Source organism: Notolepis coatsorum (assembly GCF_963971535.1).
Source record: "Notolepis coatsorum genome assembly, chromosome: 20".
NCBI lineage: Eukaryota > Metazoa > Chordata > Actinopteri > Aulopiformes > Paralepididae > Notolepis > Notolepis coatsorum.
Genome location: NC_140184.1, coordinates 13,131,509 through 13,153,456, shown reverse-complemented (window position 1 = coordinate 13,153,456; position 21,948 = coordinate 13,131,509). Strand labels below are relative to the sequence as shown.

Genomic DNA, 21,948 nt, shown 5'->3' with positions numbered 1-21,948 from the left:
TTAAGACGGATTGTTTTATGTAAGCCTGAAGCATAATTATGCTCCATAGTTTCGATTTCCGCTTCTTTATTCATCAAAGTTGATATTATGCTGCCGTGTGTGCTCTTCTCTTTCCTCCATGGCCTCTGGTCAGAGAAGGGATGGATACAGTAGTTGCTCCCAGAGTTCTAATTTACTGTATAACAATATTCCCATCAATCCCTATTCCCTTTCAAATCCTCTAAATATTGAGCCTATTACAGGAAAGAGGGTAGATAAGCAAAATGACTAACTTTGTAAGTTATTGTTTTGTGTTTTATTGCATAATGCATTAACCACAAGCAAACTAAAGTACGTGACCTTAATCCACGTACAATTAACCACACTTTTTTTCCCCTCTGAGATTTGTCACATGAAGAGAAAAATGCATGTTTATTTGTATTCGTCTAACTTGCATACTCAACCCCTGCTTGACACATTTGAACAACATGACCTGCTTGCTTCTAGTTTATGCTCTTATGCTAAAGGCATCGTCATATTGCTGGTTGTCAAACACCTCACTTTTCTGAGTGACTTGTTCCAAATGCCATAATAATGGAAAAATGTGATCGGGCCGCCGGTTATTCCACATTTTTTGGCATGTGACGTGTTTTCGACACAGGTATCTCCGGTACATAGGAAATTAACCTGTTAAGCCCTAGGGTCCCCCAATTGGTGTTTTCTCATAAATCGATCAATACAGACCGTATTAATTAATGTTGTGTTTCTTTTTCAAATGTAGCCAAGCGTAAAGACCCTAACCCTATCAAAACAGCAGTCAAAGTGTATATTTTCAGCACTACGTTTGTTTACCGATGTTTTTTAAATGTTCTATCGCTCTTTTATCGGAAAAACGCAAGGAAATGACTAAATACAGATCACTGCCATTGGAAAGAGGAGATTTGGCCCTATCCATAGATGTATGACGTGGCCATAATAAGGTAATTTATAGTTCATAATTCAATTTTGAATGTATAATTCAAATGGATTATAATTCAGTACTCTATCTACAAATCCTTCTGTTTAATCATCTTCCCTTTATTAATTTGCTTCGATTTTCTGTACACTTGATCTCAAGAAGGCGCTGAATAAGCTCAGTGAGCGAAATTCCTCCGACCTCAATGTTAGCATGGTGTTATTCACCGTCAAAGATGCAAAGAAAAATTATGATTTATATTCTCCTCTGTTTCATCGCAATTTACTCAAACATAGTAACATACACAATATTACTGACACTGGGAATACATTCCCCGTGGTCCATAAATGTTCCTAGATACCAAGAACATGCAAATTGACCTTGTAGAAGTGGAGCAATCTTCCATTTACTTGGGCATGTACTTTCAGGCGGATTTTCAGAAAACAGGGCTAGAGTTTAACAGGTTAAATCATCTCATTATATCCATGCCTAACCATCTCTTGTTTCTCCCTGTCAATGCTGTCGCCATTGACTCGTCATTTCTCTCCCACCCTCTGTTTCATTTATGCTCCTCTCTCTCTCGACCTTCTCTCGTCCTCAGCGTCACTGCTCACTTAGCCTTAGCCTCCAAGCAGTGCCGTCCACACACGCACACCTATCCCCCTCTCTGTGTAACGTGAAGTGATGTTGTTTTTTGTTTTCTAATGGCTCTTTACGCGTCATTAATCACCTTCTTCCGAACCCCTTCCTCTCCCTGGTCGCTCGCTGCATGCTGCGTAGCCGAAGAGGAGGTAGTAGAAGTAGAGGTAGCACCCGAAGCCCCAGAGGCTGAGGTAGAACCAGAGCCTGAGCCAGAGCCTGAGCCAGAGGAGGAGGAGGAGGAGGAGGAGGTGGTGCATGAGGAGGAAGGTATGTCCGGCATGGTGGTATTCATTAATATTTCTCGAACCAGGATAGACAAGACCGTCTGGCCATGTCGGCTAGTCAGTCCCGAACCCCCACTAACGACGTTCCCCCCCTGGTGTCCCCTTCCAACCTTTCTCGATTGTTTCACTACTGGAGGTGCCTTCTCTTCATAACTGCCCACTATGAAGAACACAATGAGTATGCATTTAGTATGCATACTGCCACTGGACTAAGTTATTAAAGAGATGATCATTGACACTCCCTACCTACATGCCTGCTTCACCTGCTTTGCCTCAATCCTTGCCCTGTGTGACGCAAGTGCATTGAGGCATCTAGTGTGCAAGCTTAATCTAGCTACCAGCTATGACCTCTTATCTGTTACTACTAAGCCAGCCTTGGCGCAAAGCTTAACTCTTTGACTGCTTTCTTCTTTATCTTCGCCATCATCATTCTAGAATATAACAAGAGACAGTAAAACATTTGGCTAGAGTTGCACCGGTATGCATACCAATATCTATGTTAAAATACTTTTACTCTGTATTGATTATCGATTAAGGCCATGCAGGCATTACCATGCAAATGGTGATTTTGGCTGTATTGATTTTGAGATATTACCATATTGCGCCTCTACAACTATAGTTTCATCAAACATCGTATCGGTGCATCTCTACTATATGCTTTATAAAATCTCAGCGATTGACATGTTATCATTATCATCAATGTTATGAACGGTTCATCCAAAACATGTCTTGTTTCCAGCATTTCTGTTTCACGTCAGATCATTCGACATGATGTACTCCGTATGGAACATGAATAAAACAGGCTCAAAGGGATGAAAGGAGTAAATAAAATAATAATAATAATGTGATTTTACTTGAGTTAACACGTGCTTCACATCCATGGCCAACGATTGCCATTTTCATGTTATTAAAAATGATCTGTGCAAAATGTTCCTATGACAATGCATTTATCTAATTCCCTGAATTGAATATGGAACAGAATGATGTGTAATCTTGTCTCTACGTAGGAACACACCTTGGTCTCCTCTGAGGTCTTGTATGAGCAGTTTTTTCTATGTGCCTGAAAGAATAATGTCATCTCTGCACCAACGGCTCTAAAGCCTTTGACCACTGGGGTGTCGTGATAGATTGTGATGATATACACAGCATTCATGTCTTTTCTATTTAAAATACATATTACATTCAAATGCTCATGTGGTTTCGATAACTGTATTCAGACCCACTTAACTCTTCCAACTGTACCTTCTTACATAATGAGATTAGAATTTTGACAACTGATTCCAAGGGTGAAAGTCCTTGATAATGAAATTCCCGAGGATGATTTCATTACAGGAACATTGGAAGTTAAAGGATTCTAGAATCCTAAAATAGATAAGACGTTCCAAAAAGCAATTGGGTAAATCTGCTGCATAATGCTCTGCACTGTAGAGACAAATCAGACAATAGATATAATGCTATTAGGCACTAGTTGCTTCTCCTGAGCTATTATTGTTATGTCGCTAATCATTTCTATTCTGCTCTTACTTTGGACGCTTGCTGCATGCAGAGGCCTATGGAGAGGAAGGTATGTTGATCCCTAAGAGTTCTATTCTATACGGTATTGACACACATTAATGTAGCCTATGTGTTTCCTCTGACTGGACAGACCACATAGACGTTCCCCTGGTTGGGTTTAAGGTCTCATTGAGATTGTCCCGTAGCCTATACCTGCACCCATAGAACTTTGATCCAAGACTCGAGTCATTTAGTGGAATGAACCGACGACGCAAATGTGTATTCCCCTAGTTCTCAGGAGAAAGATAGAAATGCGTGTAGTTTTAGCCACTTGCGCGGACTGTACGAGCTTGACGCACGGAGAGACAGGGCGGAGGAACATGAATGAAGTGCTGCTGCGTCGCGGCAGAGCGGTGACCTCATTGCTGCTCACGTCTTGCTCTGCTTCTTCTCTCTTTGCATGACATGCGCCAAACCAGTCGAGGAGGGAGAACAAGATGGTAGTTTGTATTTCCTGCTGCAAGGGTGTTGCTTTGCCTGTGTTTTCTTTCATTATTTTGAGTGTGAGGGTTGAGGCAACAAAAGCTAATCCCAAACAAATATATCTTTAATGGAACACCATTTACATTTATCATGATAGTTGATATATGAATATGAATTGGACAGTCAAATTAGTATGTAGTTAAAATCCAGTAGTATGTAGTATTTCATGTGTGCGTTGGAATGTGTTTACAACACAAACTCATAAATAGCGTAGATATGTAGAGATATTGCACATTATACCTACTCATACTTTTCCTAAAAGTCTTTAATTATACCGGTTGGATTTTACTCACTAACGCACACGAGATTAACATTGTGAACTAGAAAACCTAGACTTACACCTGGATTACAATCATCAGCTCTATAAGGTTAATCACAAGTTGATGAGATGTAATAAGGCGTATTCCCCGTCTCTGGTCTGCTGCCTGATGTCTGGGTTCCTAACGATGAAACATGTTTCTTCCTTTTCTGATTTCATATTAAAAACTAAAAACAGAGGAGAAGCCAAAGTTCAAGTGAGTGCAATTTTTTCATCTTTGTAAAACAATACGTCATACATAACATGTTGTTTTTGTTTATATATATATATATATATATATATATATATATATATATATATATATATATATATATATATATATATATATATATATATATGTATATATATGTGACCATATATGAGTCCAGCTGTTTGTGGCTCATGTCTTCCTCTGTCATTTGTTTGTAATTTTTTAAGATTATGAAAGCTTTCAAATGACTTGTGAACATATTTGAAGAAGATATGCTTATTTGAACCTCTAGTCTCAGAGCAGAGAAAAGCTGAGAAAAGACAATCTAAAGTGTGCCTGCATTTTTAACACAGATACTATACTAGGTGTGAAAACTAGCTCTTAAATTCACTCCTAACCACTCCCCCACTGGATTAGCTGTCATCTGTCAGTAGCCCTATTCACACAGACTTCGCGGCATTATGGATTATTTTATAGAATAGAATGGACGTAGTCTGGACTGGGTCACTAAATATATATTATGAAGCAATAGACAATTTTAGACTTTTGTTTTCATTATACAACTGCCATAATTTTACACCATTTTACTCTCAATAGACCAAGTCAGCCCAAGATCCCCGATGGCGAAAAAGTCGACTTTGATGTAAGTTGACTTGTCTGTGTCTCCTTGTGTAGTTTTCCAGCCATGGCCAGCCCGTCCTACAGGCCATACAGTCGCCTAGGGCCCCGAAAATCTTCTTTGCAGACACCTCAGCGAAGGGGGGGGGGGGGGGGGGGCACGTATAGTAAAAAAAAGAATATATATATTATTATTATTATAGTTTTATATAATACTACAAGTATGTCTGCAAAGATGATTGAATGTAGTCTGGTGAATCAATTTCTCTTGGACGTTGAGCAACGTGGCCATTATTATTTTTTTACTATCGGGGGGCATTTTCAGGATCTCGCCTAGGGCCCAACAGACCCACAGGCCGGCCCTGTTTCCAGCATGCACTTTATCACTCGTCACCACACAGTCTCTCCTTATATGCTCGATACAGTTCAACTGTGAAATACTGGTGACCTGTGGCTGGTGTCTCCCTTCTCTGGTTTCAAACAGGACATTCAGAAGAAGCGTCAGAACAAGGACTTGATTGAGCTGCAGGGGCTCATCGACAATCACTTCGAATGCAGGAAGAAGGAGGAAGAGGAGCTCATTGGCCTGAAATCAAGAATTGTGAGATATTGCATGAATCCTATGGCTTCTATAAGTCTGCAGTTTCACAACAGACTATAAGATCACGATTGCCAAAGTAGTTCCAGTTCCAGTTGCAGTTTAAATAAATCAACCACAGCAGGGTGTGCTGTAGGGTTGCACGATACACCGATACTAGAAAAGTATCGCAATACTCAGTCAATAAAAACGGTCCAATACTCCATTTTATTAGTACTATTGATACTTTTAGAATAATAGTCTGATGCCGTATTTTCTGTGAGTTGAGTGGATGTGTGTGTGTGTGTGTGTGTGTGTGTGTGTGTGTGTGTGTGTGTGTGTGTGTGTGTGTGTGTGTGTGTGTGTGTGTGTGTGTGTGTGTGTGTGTGTGTGTGTGTGTGTGTGTGTGTGTGTGTGTGTGTGTGTGTGTGTGTGTGTGTGTGAGCACGCTTTGTGTAGTGGGCGTGTCCACAGTGTCAGCTGCACGCACACCAAGGTATTTTCCACATTGTCTGTTGGTGATTCTGTCTAAAGCCAGGCCTCCAGTGTGAGCGTTTCACCCCATTAGTGACTAAAATAGATAGCGTGTGGAATAAATTACTGCGGTATCGTTTTAGAACTGGTATTGTGATACTTAGGCTGGTATTGGTATCGAAGTCAACATATTGGTATTGCTAGTGTGCTGGCAGTAGGAGAGACTGGACCCATACCTGGTAGATCAGGTATGGGTCCAGTCTCTCCTACTGATCACAGGTTTGAATCCCCCCACAACATCCCTGTCCCAAGTGTCGTCAAGCAAGACACTGAACACTTGCTCCAGGGATCTGGCTGACCTTGCTCTCTGACCTCTACGGTGAATACAGTATGATATGCAAAGTAATACATATCTAATTACATTGTGTGTAATGTGGTGGAAGGAGTGCACTAAATCCCAAATAAAACAGACCTCCACCAAGGCTTAACAATGTCACCACTTTGATGTTATTTTCACACACATTTGATTCGATTTGATCTTTATTTATCTCGAACAACCATAAACACACAAACTTGAAATAAAAATAAATAAAGAAAAATAAAATAAAGAAATACACATTGTACTGGGTTAAAAGGAGCACTTTTCAACATGAATCCTATTGTTCTGTTGTGGGGAGGACCACTCACCAACATGTCCTGTGTCTCAACTCAAGAGCTCAGCTGCGTCCCTCCCCCCCAAGAAATTCCTCTGGGTGATGTCACCGAGAGGAGAGCAGACCTCTAGAGAACAGCAGACACTATTTCCTCAACCGTTTCTTTGACTTTCCCGCAAGTTCAGCCTACTACAGTTGAAAACAGTGGAAGAACTGCAGTTCACTAGAGGTCTGCTCTTCTCTTTCTCTGACATCACCCAGAGGAATCTCTCTGAGTAACAGGTCAGGAAATATGCTTATTTGAAAACTGAAAGTCTAGCCTGATGGTGGCTCTAGAGGAAAGGTCATCTTCCTCTTGGGATCATGAATGTTCACTGCTAATGTTGTGACTAGCAGGTAGAAGATAGGCTTGTACTGTAGCACTAGAGAAAATGTCATGGAGTCACCAACTTGGGGTCATGAATGACTAACAGATCAGGAGACATGCTCATTTAAAAAAGGGCACTAGAGGAATGGTCATGGGGTCAGCGAAATTAATACTGTAGGTGTAACTTTGTGTTTCTATTCAGGAGAAACGTTGGTCTGAGAGAGCTGAGCAGCACAGGAACTAACTTTGTGTCTCTCTATACAGGAGAAGCGTCGGACTGAGAGATCTGACGAGCAGAGGGTTCGTTCTGACAAGGATAAAGAACGACAGAATAAGCGTGAGGTATGTACCATCTTGCTCCACCGAAATCCTGAATGTTTGCTAAAACATTGCAGTATGTCAGCTTTTTCCCAAGGGTGCTGTTTATTTTGAATCAATACATTTCTTGTATTTTATTGTATATGATGTCTAAAAAGGAGGAAGATAAATACTTCCTCAGATGTTGTATTTTTCCTCAGATATTATATTATTCCTCAGATATTGTATTATACAGAATATTAGCATGCCATTTTATTCAATGGTGGTTACTTTCATGGCTTTATGTGGTGTTTAGACAGACACTCAGACACACACCGGAAGCCTATAGTATGTGGTAAATCTGCAACAACAGATCTGCAAGATACAGAATTCATCAGTGAGGGTAAAAGATTATGAAAAATTATTTGAGGCATCAATTTTGTATCAAAGGAAGAATTACTTAGGGACCCACATGTCAGAAACTGATATTGCCCTTTAAGAAAGAAAGAAAGAAAGAAAGAAAGAAAGAAAGAAAGAAAGAAAGAAAGAAAGAAAGAAAGAAAGAAAGAAAGAAAGAAAGAAAGAAAGAAAGAAAGAAAGAAAGAAAGAAAGAAAGAAAGAAAGAAAGAAAGAAAGAAAGAAAGAAAGAAAGAAAGAAAGAAAGAAAGAAAGAGGACTGCGCAAGTAACACGATTTAATGTTTCTTGGGTAGAATGAGAGGGTGAGGAAGGAGGAGTTAGACAACCAGAGGAAGCTTGAGGACGAGGCCAAGAAGAAGTCGGCCCTGGTCGGCATGGGCTCCGGCTACAGCAGCCACCTGCAGAAGGTACAGTACGTCTCTCCACACACAGAAGATAAAACAGTACAATAGAATCAACCTGCAGCAGGAGGAGCAGGGCCGTTTCTTGCCATATGCGGACTATGCGTTGCATAGGGCCCCCCAAAGCCACCAGGGAGTCCCCTAAGCTGCCATTTTAGCCTTTTTTTTTATTAATATTTTTTTATTTAAATGACCAGTCTCTCTTGGTAGCCAAGCACTCTCGTGCGTTGAGTGAAAGCACCTATATGCTCAAGAAAAAAAAAAATATATATATATATATATATATAATATCCTCTTAACGTTCGGGGGGCCCCAAACAACATTTTACATAGGGCCCCCAAAAAGCTAGAAACGGCCCTGGCCAGTAGTCAACGTCAACGTGGAAATCCACAGCAGTGGTTCTCAAAGTGGGGTTCAGGAAGTCCCCGGGGGTCCTTGTGGAGGATCCAGGGCCGGTCCCACAGCTAAATGAGGAGTAGTAGTTAATTAATTCGCTAAAAGTATTAGGAGCATTTTTAAGGATGACTATTCTGGCCACATGTATCACCTCACCTTGAAGCACTTTCACACAATTCTTGTATGAAAGTATACTCGGATTTTGGCGCGCAACCGTTGGCGAGATAACCCGACTATACTTGGGTATGGCCATTAACGAGTTAAAGGGGCATTTCACGTAGCATGTGAATCATTTTAAGAATTTAACACCATTGAGACATATTATAGGATGCTGGGGTCACAGTATACCAAGCACAACAAACTCTTCAACTCAAAGATCACTCATTCATATCAGGTGTAAACTCTTGCACATACAGCATCAAAAAAGGAATAATCACACAGTCATGTATAACACTTAGCTCTCCTCAGCAGTATATAGCTTCAGGGGGCGTCATCAAAGAGAAGCAGGCTTATTATCTGTCCTTGGTCCACAATGGTGGAACAAACTTCCCACCACAGTTAAGACAGCCGAAACCAGACCAATTTTCCGCCATCGACTAAAAACACACTTCTTCAATCAATATCTGAAATGAAAAAATTAAATAAAACTGTTGTACTGTCTTTTACTATCATGCACTTTGCTACTAAATAATCTTCCTTTCCTATATTACTACCTACTATGCTAATATGTCTTTACTACTACGCAATCGAGACTGCAGTGCCCACGTTTCAACACTGTTTGATGAACATTGTTACTTAGCTAAAAGAGTTGTACCCTTCCTGCTGTCTTGTACAGAACTTGTAATTCACTTTGGATAAATGCGTCAGCTAAATGACTAAATGTAAATGTAGGCCTGTTACATACTTCCTTATTCCACTATTCCACTGGGAAGGGACCGTTGTAACCTGTTTCTCACATGGTTCTTCCAGGCTGAGGGGAGGAGAGGCAAGAGGCAGACGGAGAGAGAGAAAAAGAAGAAGATCTTGTCAGAGAAACGCCAACCTCTCAGCATTGAAAATCTTAATGACGACACCCTGAGGTGAGGCGGCTTCTGAAATTGGATTTTGTCCCAAATCCAGATATTGGGATCTTCCTTTTGGTGCAAAATATGTATTCAGGAGCCTAATTTATATATATATATATACTGTAGCTGCAATAATAATAATAATAATACACTTTATTTGTATAGCACCTTTCATATAAGAATTGCAGCCCAAAGTGCTTCACAGCAGTAAAAAGACAGGCATAAAGATTAGGCATAAAATAAGCATAGCAAATTAAATCACATAAAGTGCAGACATGAAATTAGGAAGCATAGAACAAACATCCTCATTTTTCATAATTATATTTCATATATATATATTATAATTAAATAGTAGGATCTAACATCTTAACACATTGAGCACCATAAGTTTCCCCCGTCCTTCACTGTCGAGCGCCAGCTTTTCATTACCATTTTCGTGGTATTTCACGATATTTGCGGAGCTATTGTATATTCTATATTATAGCTATGGAGACAATAGTATGGCTCATTTGACAGACACTATTTCTAGTCCAACATGTAAAAAAGAGTTTGTTTCTACACACTGTAGTTTGTAGTTTATTACACGCTAAACATCATCCATTTCCAAGATAATCCAGTCTTTTTCCATAGATTGTGAGATAAAATGTGTTTATGCAATAAGCCCAAACCGTTCTGGTTGATCCCCTGTACCCATGTGCCTTCACAAACTTATTATGGGGGGGGGGGGGGGGATTAGTCTTACCCCGAAAGTGCGATCGTTACAAAACGCTTGGTTTATGTCCGGTAAAGTAAGACACTGTGATCGTTACATAAACATGTTTCAGGTTCGGTAGAATTAACATAGGGGTCCTTACCTTAGCCAGAAGGTAATCCTAAAAGAATAATTCCAATGATCCCATCGGCGATCGCGATTACTCGTTTATATGTAATTACACGTGTTTATGGGACACTATAGGTTTTGAGGCGAGCAGATCTCCTAGCGATTGCTTTGGAAGAGCTCCTCCCCCTCAGAGAGAGTCTTGATAGTCCGGTTCATTCATTGCCTCTCCTGTTCCCTTTCTATCAGAGTTCAAAAGGTAGGCGAAACTGCCACCTGGAGAGATTCGATCGGCATTGCAATTCCAATGTAGGCAAACAAGCCAGGGACACATAGAATGATCCGGATGATGGTTTAGAGCGGGGATCAGAGGAAAAAGATCAAAGGATCAAAACCTGAGAAATCTCGGGTATGGCGCTCAACCGCTGGCGAGATAACCCGACTCATCTCGGGTCTGGCCCTGATTAATAGGCCTCTTTGTTTACGGTTTGGTTGTAATGCCAGAACCCGTCATCATTTTCATCTAAGAAGTTGTTAATAAACCCATCCCTTACCTTAACCCTAACCTTAGCCTCAGAGGAGACCTCACATTCCACCCTAACCTAAAATAGAGTTGTGATCATCGATTTTCAAAGATATAGTGGTTTTCTTTTTTACTCTGCAGCTTGGCTGTTTGGTGATGACCTTTGTATGTTGTCCAGTTTGAAAAGTGCTAGCTTCCCTAATTGCCGTTGTTTGTCATGCGTAGGGTAAAGGCTAAGGAGCTGTGGGATTCCCTGCACAACCTGGAGTCTGAAAAGTTTGACACTCTTGAGAAACTGAATAGGCAGCGGTATGAGGTGAGTATAGCTGATGCTTAGGGTTCATACCCAAAATATAGATTTCATATTCAGTTTCCTTTCCTTACTTTGTCGAATGATCAAAATGCCAGCAGTCAATCCTCTCATTCTCTAGCCTCCCTTAACAAGCGGGTTCCTGTATTCCATGAGAAGTAAACGACTTGTGTTGTTGGTGGTAACTAACTACCACTCTTTCTTATGTCAGAGAGAGAAAACCCTTACATTGTTATGTCATCTGGACGTGAAATCTGGGGCTGCTCCATAGACAACGAATGAGGCACTGACTTTGTGGAGCCACATAATGAGTTTTCTCATCTACATTTGTTTTAAATTGTAGTACTTTAACAGGATGGAAGCAGAATTGAAACTGCATTTAGGTTGTAAGACCTCACACACACATTTCACGGGTCCACAAAATCGGAGTGTGGTGCATATTTCATGGAGCAGCCCCAGATTTAGCATCCAGATGACATCCCAAATTCAAGCGTTTTCCGTGATTTCAAGCGTTAAGGAGAGAATGGTGCATGTTTCACGAATATTAAATGTAAATGTGAATTCTTAAAATTTGGTGGACCTCCCTATTAAGTGAATGAGTGAGGAGACTGACTTTGTAAACCTCGCTGTACTTGGTATTCTCCAGGCGCTATCACTGCATAACAGAGTGAACCTGCTATGCAAATTGTAAGTACCTCAAAGATGCCGTTGCACCGCGGGGCCTGAGGAGAGCATGGTGTTATTAAGTGCATGGGAAGCTTCTATCGAAGGACCCTCACAGTTCCCAAAATGACGTCATCGTCACTACCGAAATGAGACACTACTGCACACTCACCCCATTCAATCGAGAGTTTCAGTCCTTGTCCAGTGTGTATTCCCAAAGATTTTACCTCTTTACATATCCGACATCCCCGCTTTTTGTCTTTAACAACGAGCCATTCATTGGTCCCTTGTCCAGCAGTCGGATGCATCAGTTTGGCCGGTGTCGGTGGTGGCAGTTGCGCCAGCAGCAGCTAAACGTTAGCGGGAGAGAAGGCTCTGTGGGAGCTACTGAACTTGGAGCAGGAGGATCGACTAGAGAAGGCTCCTCGTCAGACACATTTTCGAACACAGCAGTTGCATCAGTATTAACTGGAGTTTCTTCCGGCTCCTTGTCCGGCGATGCTAGCATTTTCGAAATGGTAACGTTATGGTAGCTAGCTAGCTACCTTTTCTGTTTTCAGTGACAAAAGCACATTTGGATGTCTATACACGTCAATTCATGCGGTAATATGTTGCATTCTGGGTAGAGAAGTCTTTATAACACACAGGTGACGGTACGCAATAAGAAGTAACGGTACGCAGATGGGTAAAAATCAGAAGTCCCGGTACTGCAAACCAGTGAGTACCGGCCCAATTCAAGCACTGATCCTCAGGTGAACGTTGGTGCGGATGAGAATCACGTTGAATCAGAATATCATTGGGCATAGTACTCATATTTCCCCCTTTACGATACAACTACGAGTCATATATTTAACAAAATCCTATACAACATGGTTTCTTAAAGATTCAGTACAATGGAAATCTTGTTTTTCGATCACATTGCATTTTTATTTCTTTTACAGAAGGTAATTGTAACATTACCGAAAACGTTAGAACTGAAAATGATGACTAAAGCCCAGATCAAACCATTGATCTCTAACCATATAGACCACAGTGCAACACTTCTGGTACTTTGAGCTCATGGGAGAGAGCGGAGGAGAGGGGGGAAGGTGGGGAAAGGGATTCTCTCTGGACAATCTGCACATGCTCCGGTTGGGGAGTAGATGCGGAAAAGTTACTATAGCTCGGCAGAGAAAGTTCCGATCGACTCGGGTTTGCTCTCTCTGTGTTCAGGAGACTCGGGCGTATAAGAAAATCTATTGGATCAGTCTCCAGCCGTAGCTACAACCACTTACGTCAAGGCTCTAATCAACATTCATTCATTTTATCCCCCGCGCTCCCTTTCCCCCCCCCTCCTCCTCCCCCTCCCCCTCACGAGCTCCATGTAACGCTGAAGTGGTTTATAGTCAGTCTGGCGTTGAGTCGCACTGGTGGCACTCTTCATCCCACAGAGAAGTAAGGGGGCTTTCTCACTAACCATTCGGGGTCGAATCAGAGCCCGATCGCACCAGAAAAGGGTGTGTCCGTCCTACTGAGAACGCTCCCCCCCGTCCCCGGGGACACTGATTCGCTCCAAACCTGGACCGCTGAAATAGGTGGTTCCGGGTGCGTGCCAGTGGGAGCGGGGGGCGTGGTGTGCGAGCTTGTACCAAAACACGGGAGAGGCTTGCTGTATCAACTTGATGTATCAACTTGCTGACACACACAACGTCATTACTGTAATGCTTTCATGCTTGCTTGAATTTTGGGCAGATAAAAACATACAGCCACAACTGGACAATACCCATGGCAATTTGGCGAGTTCAGACCTCAACCAAACAAGCATGTTGAGCCTCACGGCTGAAAACATGAAGCCACGTTACAAGCACAAGACTTCCCTGGCTCGCATTAGGCCTGGAAATTATTTTTGCCATTGCTATGTCTACTATACATTGGTTTCTTGTTCGAATGCATTTATTTCTATTAGACCAGTGGTGCCCAACCAGTCGGCCGTGATCGACCGGTAGATCAATGACATTCAATATAATTGCTGCGAGCGATCGGCTAATGTTAGCTGCTAACTAGTAATAAATAGGGTAAGCTAACTAGTGTTAGCTTAGCGTTAACCCTGGAAAACGCTCAAAGCGGACTCCACGACACCAGTTCCATTCGTGAGAAAAGGAGGGTGGGTTATATTGACAAGGCTTGACAACAGAGGTTCAAATATAACTTAATATGTATTGGTTATTTGTTTCTTTATATCAGCATCCAGTTTCCACCACCGTATGTTAAACTCTTCCTGTGTTGACGTTCGAGCGTGACATCATCGCCTACGGCAAGCTTACACGCTCAAAACGCAAACCGTAAACAAACACCGGAGCGCACCAAGACTGCAGTGTGTACACAAATTAGAGGGGGGAGAGGGAGGGGGGAAGTTCGCACCCAAGGACGGAACGAGGACGGAACGGAGCTGTTTCGACTCCGAATGGCATGTGAGAAAGCCCCCTAAGAGCTTCCTGAGTCTGTGAGCAGCTGCTGGCCTCCTGGCGCTCTGCGTCATGTTCGCTTTGTAATCGCGCTGAGATGGAACACTGAGAGACAACAGCACACGATACAAAGAAGCAAAGAAACAAACGAATGTCATTATTTCCCATATATCCGCTATTAAAAGCTACTACTAGACTGCTTGAAACAACATGGCTTCGGTCACACAGAGCCTTTACAAAAGGCGTGCGCTCTCGACGTTCCACCTCGACTCCCACACCTTCTCCACGGGGTCGCCGTCTCTTAACGAGAGGCGAACCATGGGGAACTCGAGGTCAAGGCAACTCGCCCGCTGTCCACTGCTTAAAGCAACGCCTTGTGTGTGTCTCATGCTTTCAGGTCATCTCTCTCAGGAACCGTATCGGCGAGCTGCAGAAGCAGTAAGTACCGCCACGTCCACGCGATTCCGCCCCCCCCCCCCCCCCCCCCCCGGTCACTCCCCTGGCCTCCTACAGACACATGATGGGAATAATCCCTTCCGGGATATCATGACTTCTAATGTAGTCTGCAGTAAATGAGAGAACTTGACACACACACAATCCTCAGATGAACATAACAAAACGTATGCACCAGATAAGGCATGACTAATCTGTTACACCGACGGTTCAAGACAGTGTTCTTGAATCAGACATTATTATAAATCCGTGTGAACGTTTCGTTTGGAAAGGATCTTGAAACCACTTACATCATTCATAATTGCACACTTGACCCGTTCCATTTTAACAACTTTTCAATAATGCACTATAACCAGTAACTTGTATACTTGTATATCCAACCATACTAGTATATGGTTGGATCCATAATAGTAATGTATTGGGTGTAAACTCAGCGATCCAGATTCCAGAGTATATGGCTACCTCTTCAGTACAATGGAGTATATAGGATATACACACACCAAGCAGTCTAATCTCCATTTATAGTGTATAGTGGAGTCAAGTCTACCCACCTCCCAGACAACTATTAAACTGCTGGTTGGATCAGAATTGTATAATATATATCTTGAATCTATATTTGTGTTCTTCCCCAACCCATACAATAGGCCTATATCCAATCCCACATCCAGGCTCTGGTAGTACCAGCTCTTATAGAGGGGAACTATACAGCCTACAGCCTATATTTAATAATTAATATGATCTATGACAGTCCAAAAATATCAGTGAACATGAACAACTCTCTCCCAAATCCAAAAACTAGAGTGCCCCATAGACAATGAATTGGGAAATATGTTATATATGACACTGACACCCAGGGGAATGTTCTGATGAATGGGTACCTTTTCTGTTTCAGAGCGGAAAACGCAAAATGAGGCTCATTTTGGCATAAAAAAAAGAAAGCAAGCATTCTGTGGGTCCATAAAATGTGTCTCCATCCATGGTCAATGGAGCAGCTCCAGACTTTATACTTTATCACATCACATGTTTGATTCATACTTCTCTGATTTCTGGCTTTGGGAGAGAGTAGCTCATGTTCGCATATATTGATTTAACTCTGGACATGGAAATAACATAATGTAGTTCTTAGTTTGGGCACGGTTCCCTTTTAACATTAACCAAATATCATATGAAAAGTAAAACGACCCACTGAGGTATTTAGTGCATAATATCTTTCTCAACCACTGTGCTGCCTATAACCAATTGTTATGAAGACAATTTATGTAGCAGATATTTGTTTGTTACTGCATATATAATAATAATATTAATATTATTAATAATAATAATAATAAATAATAATACACTTTATTTATATAGCACCTTTCATACAAGAATTGCAGCTCACAGCAGTAAAATATTTTTTAATAAAAAGAGCACAAAATTGGCAGATCAAGAGCAATGCATACAATTAGGTATAAAATGAGCATGGAATTAGCATAAAATAGACAGCAGCAAAATAGACAAAGTCTAAATAAGGCATATAGAACATTAAATCACATAATTTCTCATAGGATCTAACATCTAGGCCTCTTTGTTTACGGTCACTGATACACATAACTGATTGACTGATTGTCACTGATACACAGACATATAATCATGAAGCAGATACACATATCAACCCAGTATTTTAGATGTTTACACAATACGGGTAAAAAAAACAAAGTGCTTCAGCACAGCAGTATTTTAGAAGTTTAGTTCTGACAGAGCCATATGTCTTTCTCTTATACTTCACATTTCCCCCAGTTCTGAGGTACATACAGCATGTAACTAAGTACGTCTACTTAAAGTTGTATTTGTTTACAGGCAAAATAAATAATAAGAAAGCCCAGAGCACTTTGCTCTTAATACTTTGAGTTTCATTACAAAGTTCAGTTCTAAAATACATTATGGAACATATGACAATACCAATAATAAGGTGTGCCCTGTTCTGAATAGCTTATGTGGGGCGTTGGAAGCGGGCCATAATAGCAACAATTTGAAAACCATGCACTGACCTATAAGACCACTAACATATAGACCATACCTGCATCTCTTGCTGTATACGTTATTTGTCCATTCATTTAAGATGCAGACTGTCAAAATGGATGATATCAAAATGAAACTCTGAGTCATCTGAGCCTTGTGGCGCAATGGGAATCATATATAGGCCCATACCTCCCTGAATGAGTCAATAGCACTGTGGTAAGTATCGCATGGCCTGGTTGTGTGAAGTTTGATGCTATACAGTAACCCTGCTGATATATAAAATATTCAGAACATGATACTCGTCAATATATGATCTTAACTATTGCCTGACGTGGCTTGGGTTTCTTTTCTGTGTATATGTTGACAACAATGTAACAACCCCCTTATGTCCAGCCCTAATTCTCTCATCCTACTGTTTCAAGTTTTAAGATTCAAGTTTTGTTTTATTTGTCACATATAAGGTACATGTACATTATAGTGAAAGAATAAAGTCCAAACACTATACAAAATATACAATATAACTAAAGTACAAACAACATGCAAACAATGAGGTACAAAATGCTAACTTTTTGTAATAAATATACAAATATGGTGTAGTTGTTGGATTGAAATGTCTTGATAAATTGTTGGGTATAGCAGTGGTCAAGTTAGTCAATATTCAATGTTCATGTTTATGTCGACTATAGATAGCATAAACTAATGGCACGGTGACGCTAGATGGCATTACATCGCCGACTGACTGTGTTTGTGCTCCTGGCACATTGCAGCAGCAAGAAGGGAGCTGCCAGCCGTCGCAGAAAGTAAAGCAGTCCGTCCCCCAGACGCGTCGGCACCGGGCTCCCGCCCCGAGAGGACCGCCCCCCCTGCCGGCCAGAACTCAAATACCCATAGCACGGAAACACTGCACGTCTTACCTCCTGTCACGTGTTATGTGAAATTATATTGTGGGCTAATTAAGTTATCGTTGTTTTGTGTCCCATAAACACCTGGGCCATTGTCGGATTCGTATGATCTTTTTGTACATAAAATGTGAGCTATAGTCTTTTAGCTCGCCCATTGCAGCACAATAAAATCCCTTATCCCAACCCCTTTGTGAGTAACGTTTGATCAGTACAATCTTTGAGGTGGACTTTTGTCATTTTTGTGGCCTGTTTCCTACTATAGGCCAACATTAAGCCTACATTTTGAGCCTTTGTTTTGCCATCCAAATATATGCACAAAATGTTATTTATTATTATTTGAATGAGATGTTGTCTTGTAATTTGAGGTGTTGAGATTGCATTCATTAACAAATTAATTATTATTAATTTTTTTGTATTATAGATGTTTTCAATTAGCCTGTATTTCCTATTGGAAACAAAACTATGTTTCTATACTCAGACTGATGAATTATAACGGGGTAAATGCGCACGTGGTCCTTGATCGTTAGAAATGTGGAAAAACAATAAATCGGACATTTTAATGATGCCAAGGAACAAAAAAAAATATAAACATTCAAATCTAAAGTTTTAAACTTAGCCAAAATAGCATATTGTAAAATATTGTTTCTAAATTTCAATCTAGTTTATTTGGAAAATATGGTATTTTAATACCACTTGGTAACAAATGTTTACAAATAGAAGAAAATCGAATATTTTGCCTGACGTTGATATTTTTGCTCAAATGATTTATTTAAAAATTAAGATGGTTGTCTCCACCAAATCCAATCATATTCAAACAAGCTCAGCGTCAACACATTTCATAATAGGCTATCTATATCAAGTTAATGCAGAATTAAGAAAATATTTATTTAATCATGTAACAATATTTGTTTTCAAAAATCAATCCCACCTGTAGGTTGTAAAAATCTTGAATATAGGCTAAGTATACAAATAAAAAAGAGTAGGCCTATAAATCATTTGAAAATGAAAATATTGACAAGAAAGAATTCCAACTATATAAATATTTCTTTATTAAAATGGCATTCACTCTATAATAAATACTTAGTTAAACATTTACACAATTCAAGCGTCCCTATAAACAAACAACATAAATACATATTTGCGTCTATTGTTTTCTGTTCGAACAAGCAACTCTTATTTACACATTTACAAAATGGTCCTCGTTTCTGCATAATTTATATAGTGGAACTTTTGGCTAAACAGGAATCAGGGAGGTGAGGTCTTTCTTCCCACAGAAATGACAGGCAGTCGACCAATAATAATGACCGTTTCCTGCACCAGTTAAAGGGTAGGCCTATCAAACTCAAACTTCAACCTTTTCACAGCAAGTATAGCCTAAATAGCATAAGTCGGATACATAAATACATTCATACAGACAATCTACAAGGACATACAGGCTATCCACTTCAATTTACAGTCAAAAGATTAAGAAATTGGACTTGAATTTCAGGAAACCTCACTTAAAGCTTCACAGCCAGTGATTTACAACAAGCCACTCACATTTCCCAAATAGGAATAACTTTGTTTTCAAGAATGTACAACAGTCCACTGGCACGTTCTTCTATAGTGCAGCTCACAGCACGTGGTAGACGGTGTTTGGGTCGTGCGACGCTGCAGCGACGGGGACGCAGCTGGTGGGAGAGGGAGAGGGGACGGGGGGGGCCCCGCACTCACTGTCGTCAGAGCCCCCGTGCGGAGAACAGGGGCTGCCCTCGACGGAACCGTCTCGAACAGTGGGGCAGGTGGTTGACGTGGTATCCGTTGTAATTCGCTCCACGATGCTTGACAGGCAATCCAAGCTGGAGATGACCGAATTCTTGCTTCTGGAATCTGTAAAAATAAATAAATAAAGTTTTTTTTAATTTAAATAGGATATCCCGCACTCCAAGTTTCAAGTTTTGTTTTATTTGTCACATACATGCACATTTACAGTGAAATGCTTGGTTTTGTATACGAGCCCCCTGAGATTGTGCTTCATACAGTAAAAAAAAGTAAAGGCCAAACACTATACAAAATATACAATATACAAACTAAAGTACAAATGAAGTACAAAATGTTAACTTTAAAATAATGCAAAGTTCAAGATACCCTTTTTTCACAATAGCTGATCGAAATCATCAATTTTAACCTATCAGTGTAAGTAGGCCTATAGGCTACGAGAAATGGCTAAACCGGTGGGCTTATGGGCCTAACGGTAGGCTATATACCTTAAAAAAAACAATTGCCTTCGAGAAGATAATGTGTTTCAAGTCAATGAGATCTGCATTAAAATAACCAGCCCTAATAGTTGTTGTGTTTGCGAGGGCAACCACGTACCATTTGGTGTTTCAGTGAAGTAGGAGCTGTTATAGCTGCTTCTCTTTGGTGGACATGGAGGCCCGTTGAAATCCATCTGTAAATGAAAACGAAATGAGTCAAACGGAAAAATACTATGTTGTCAACCAATTTTTAAACACAGGTCCGTTAGCCTATATGCACATACATAATCTATATGCGTAATTGCTGTTCCATTAATTGGGATATGGCCCTGGGGGCGAGTCTGGCGATAATGGCTCAGGAGGTATAGAGCAGTCGCCTGGTAATCCGGAGGTTCCCGGTTCGATTCCCGCTCCTCCCGGGCAGCGTGTCGAAGTGTCCTTGAGCAAGAATCTTAACCCCTAACGGCAGGTAATAATAATAATCTATATCAAGTTAATGCAGAATTAAGAACATATTTATTTAATCATGTAAGTAAGTAAAGTAAAGTTTATTTATATAGCACTTTTCACAGAGACAACTCACAAAGTGCTTTACATACAGCAGAAATAAAATAAAATATAAAAATAAAAAGCAAGAACCATTCAAGAGAGATACGAGATGTACCAAGATTTGTTTTCAAAAATCAATAGGCTGTACAAAATCGTGTCGGTGTGTGAGTGAATGGGTGAATTGTATATAAGTTGCAAAGCACTTTGGATAATAAAAGCTGCTACATAAATGCGCCATTTATATATAGGATGAGGATAACCACCAGGAACGCAATTATGATCGAAATATGGCGAAACAGGCCCCAACAAAAATTACTGAATGAATGGTTGAATGATCATCCACCCGAACCACTTTTGACCACAACGAGCCTGTCACACTTACCATTCCGTCGGAGCAGTTGGAGAGCGGGCTGGACGCGTCCGAGTCCCCGCTGTAGGGCTCCATCGCAATGGGGTAATAGTTCTCCTCCCGTCCGCCGCCGCCCCGGAGCAGCGACTGGAGGGACTCGATGTAGCCGATGGCATTGCGCAGGATGTCCACCTTGGGGAGCCGCTGGTTGGGGTTGCTGGACGTGCACCTCTTCAGGGTCTCGAAGGCGTCGTTCACTTTGCTCAGTCGCCGCCTCTCTCGCATGGTCGCCGCCTTCCTGCGGTCCGCGTTGGTGGTCTTCCTCTTGCAGGCTTTGCACGCCCACAGGAGGCACCTGCCGGCCTGGTGGTGGCCGCTCGGCGCCCGAATGTGCTCGTCCTCCTGGTGGTGGTGGTGGTGGTGGTGTTGGTGGTCCTCTGACTTTAGCAGACCGGCGTGGTGGACTAGTCTCGGGTCGAGGTCCTCAAAGAACTGCATGTCACTGGTGTCGAAACAGGGGTCATCGTAGAAGTCATCTGCAGAGGTGATTGGAAAAGGAATATCCGGCAACTCCATGGTCTTCGATCCTCTGTCAAATCACTGGGGGGGGGGGAAAGTTTAAAACGAAAAAGTATCCCCCAAAATCTCCCTTCGCAGCACGTTTCCTATAAGTGCACAGATGAGTTCCTATAATTGCTCAAGGGTTTTTATGAAAGGGCAAGCTTGTATAGCGTAAGTGCCCTTGGCTGCTTGTTAAGTTAACATGTTGATTTTTGGGGTGTTTATAAAGGGACCCGTGCCTTAAAGGGGCGGGTCTTTACGTAAACTATTATTTGAGGTGGCCAATGGGAGAATGTGTCGGGGGAGGGCTGCGTTTGTTATGACACTGTCATAGAGAGATCATGAAGTATATAGGCCCCCCCACTTGACAAACAGTAAATAGATAGCATCATCTTTCAAGAACGGATACTTTTTCTCCCATTCAAATAAAATAAACCGCCATATTGATATCGTGAAATAACTTCTAT

General features: G+C 41.2%; 2 protein-coding genes across 2 annotated transcripts; one reads left to right on the top strand and one right to left on the bottom strand.

Annotated features, from left to right (window-relative positions):
• Window positions 1–1,638: 1,638 nt before the first annotated feature.
• On the top strand, window positions 1,639–17,968 carry tnnt3b (troponin T type 3b (skeletal, fast); the record flags this gene model as incomplete). Its single annotated transcript, XM_084337667.1, has 11 exons — window positions 1,639–1,843; window positions 3,407–3,424; window positions 4,394–4,412; window positions 5,004–5,049; window positions 5,509–5,625; window positions 7,360–7,437; window positions 8,105–8,218; window positions 9,578–9,687; window positions 11,238–11,328; window positions 14,827–14,867; window positions 17,651–17,968. The coding sequence occupies 11 exons, from the start codon at window positions 1,639–1,641 to the stop codon at window positions 17,685–17,687; spliced, it is 876 nt and encodes a 291-aa protein (XP_084193793.1). The 3' UTR covers window positions 17,688–17,968.
• A 1,429-nt stretch (window positions 17,969–19,397) lies between these two features.
• Window positions 19,398–21,543, bottom strand: LOC311247107 (myoblast determination protein 1 homolog 1-like; the record flags this gene model as incomplete). The annotated part of the gene is made up of 3 exons (XM_084337419.1): window positions 20,954–21,543; window positions 20,141–20,216; window positions 19,398–19,654 (listed from the first exon to the last, which is right to left on the bottom strand). Exons 1-3 carry the CDS (start codon window positions 21,494–21,496, stop codon window positions 19,398–19,400), a joined length of 876 nt encoding a protein of 291 aa, XP_084193545.1. The 5' UTR covers window positions 21,497–21,543.
• Window positions 21,544–21,948: the final 405 nt, after the last annotated feature.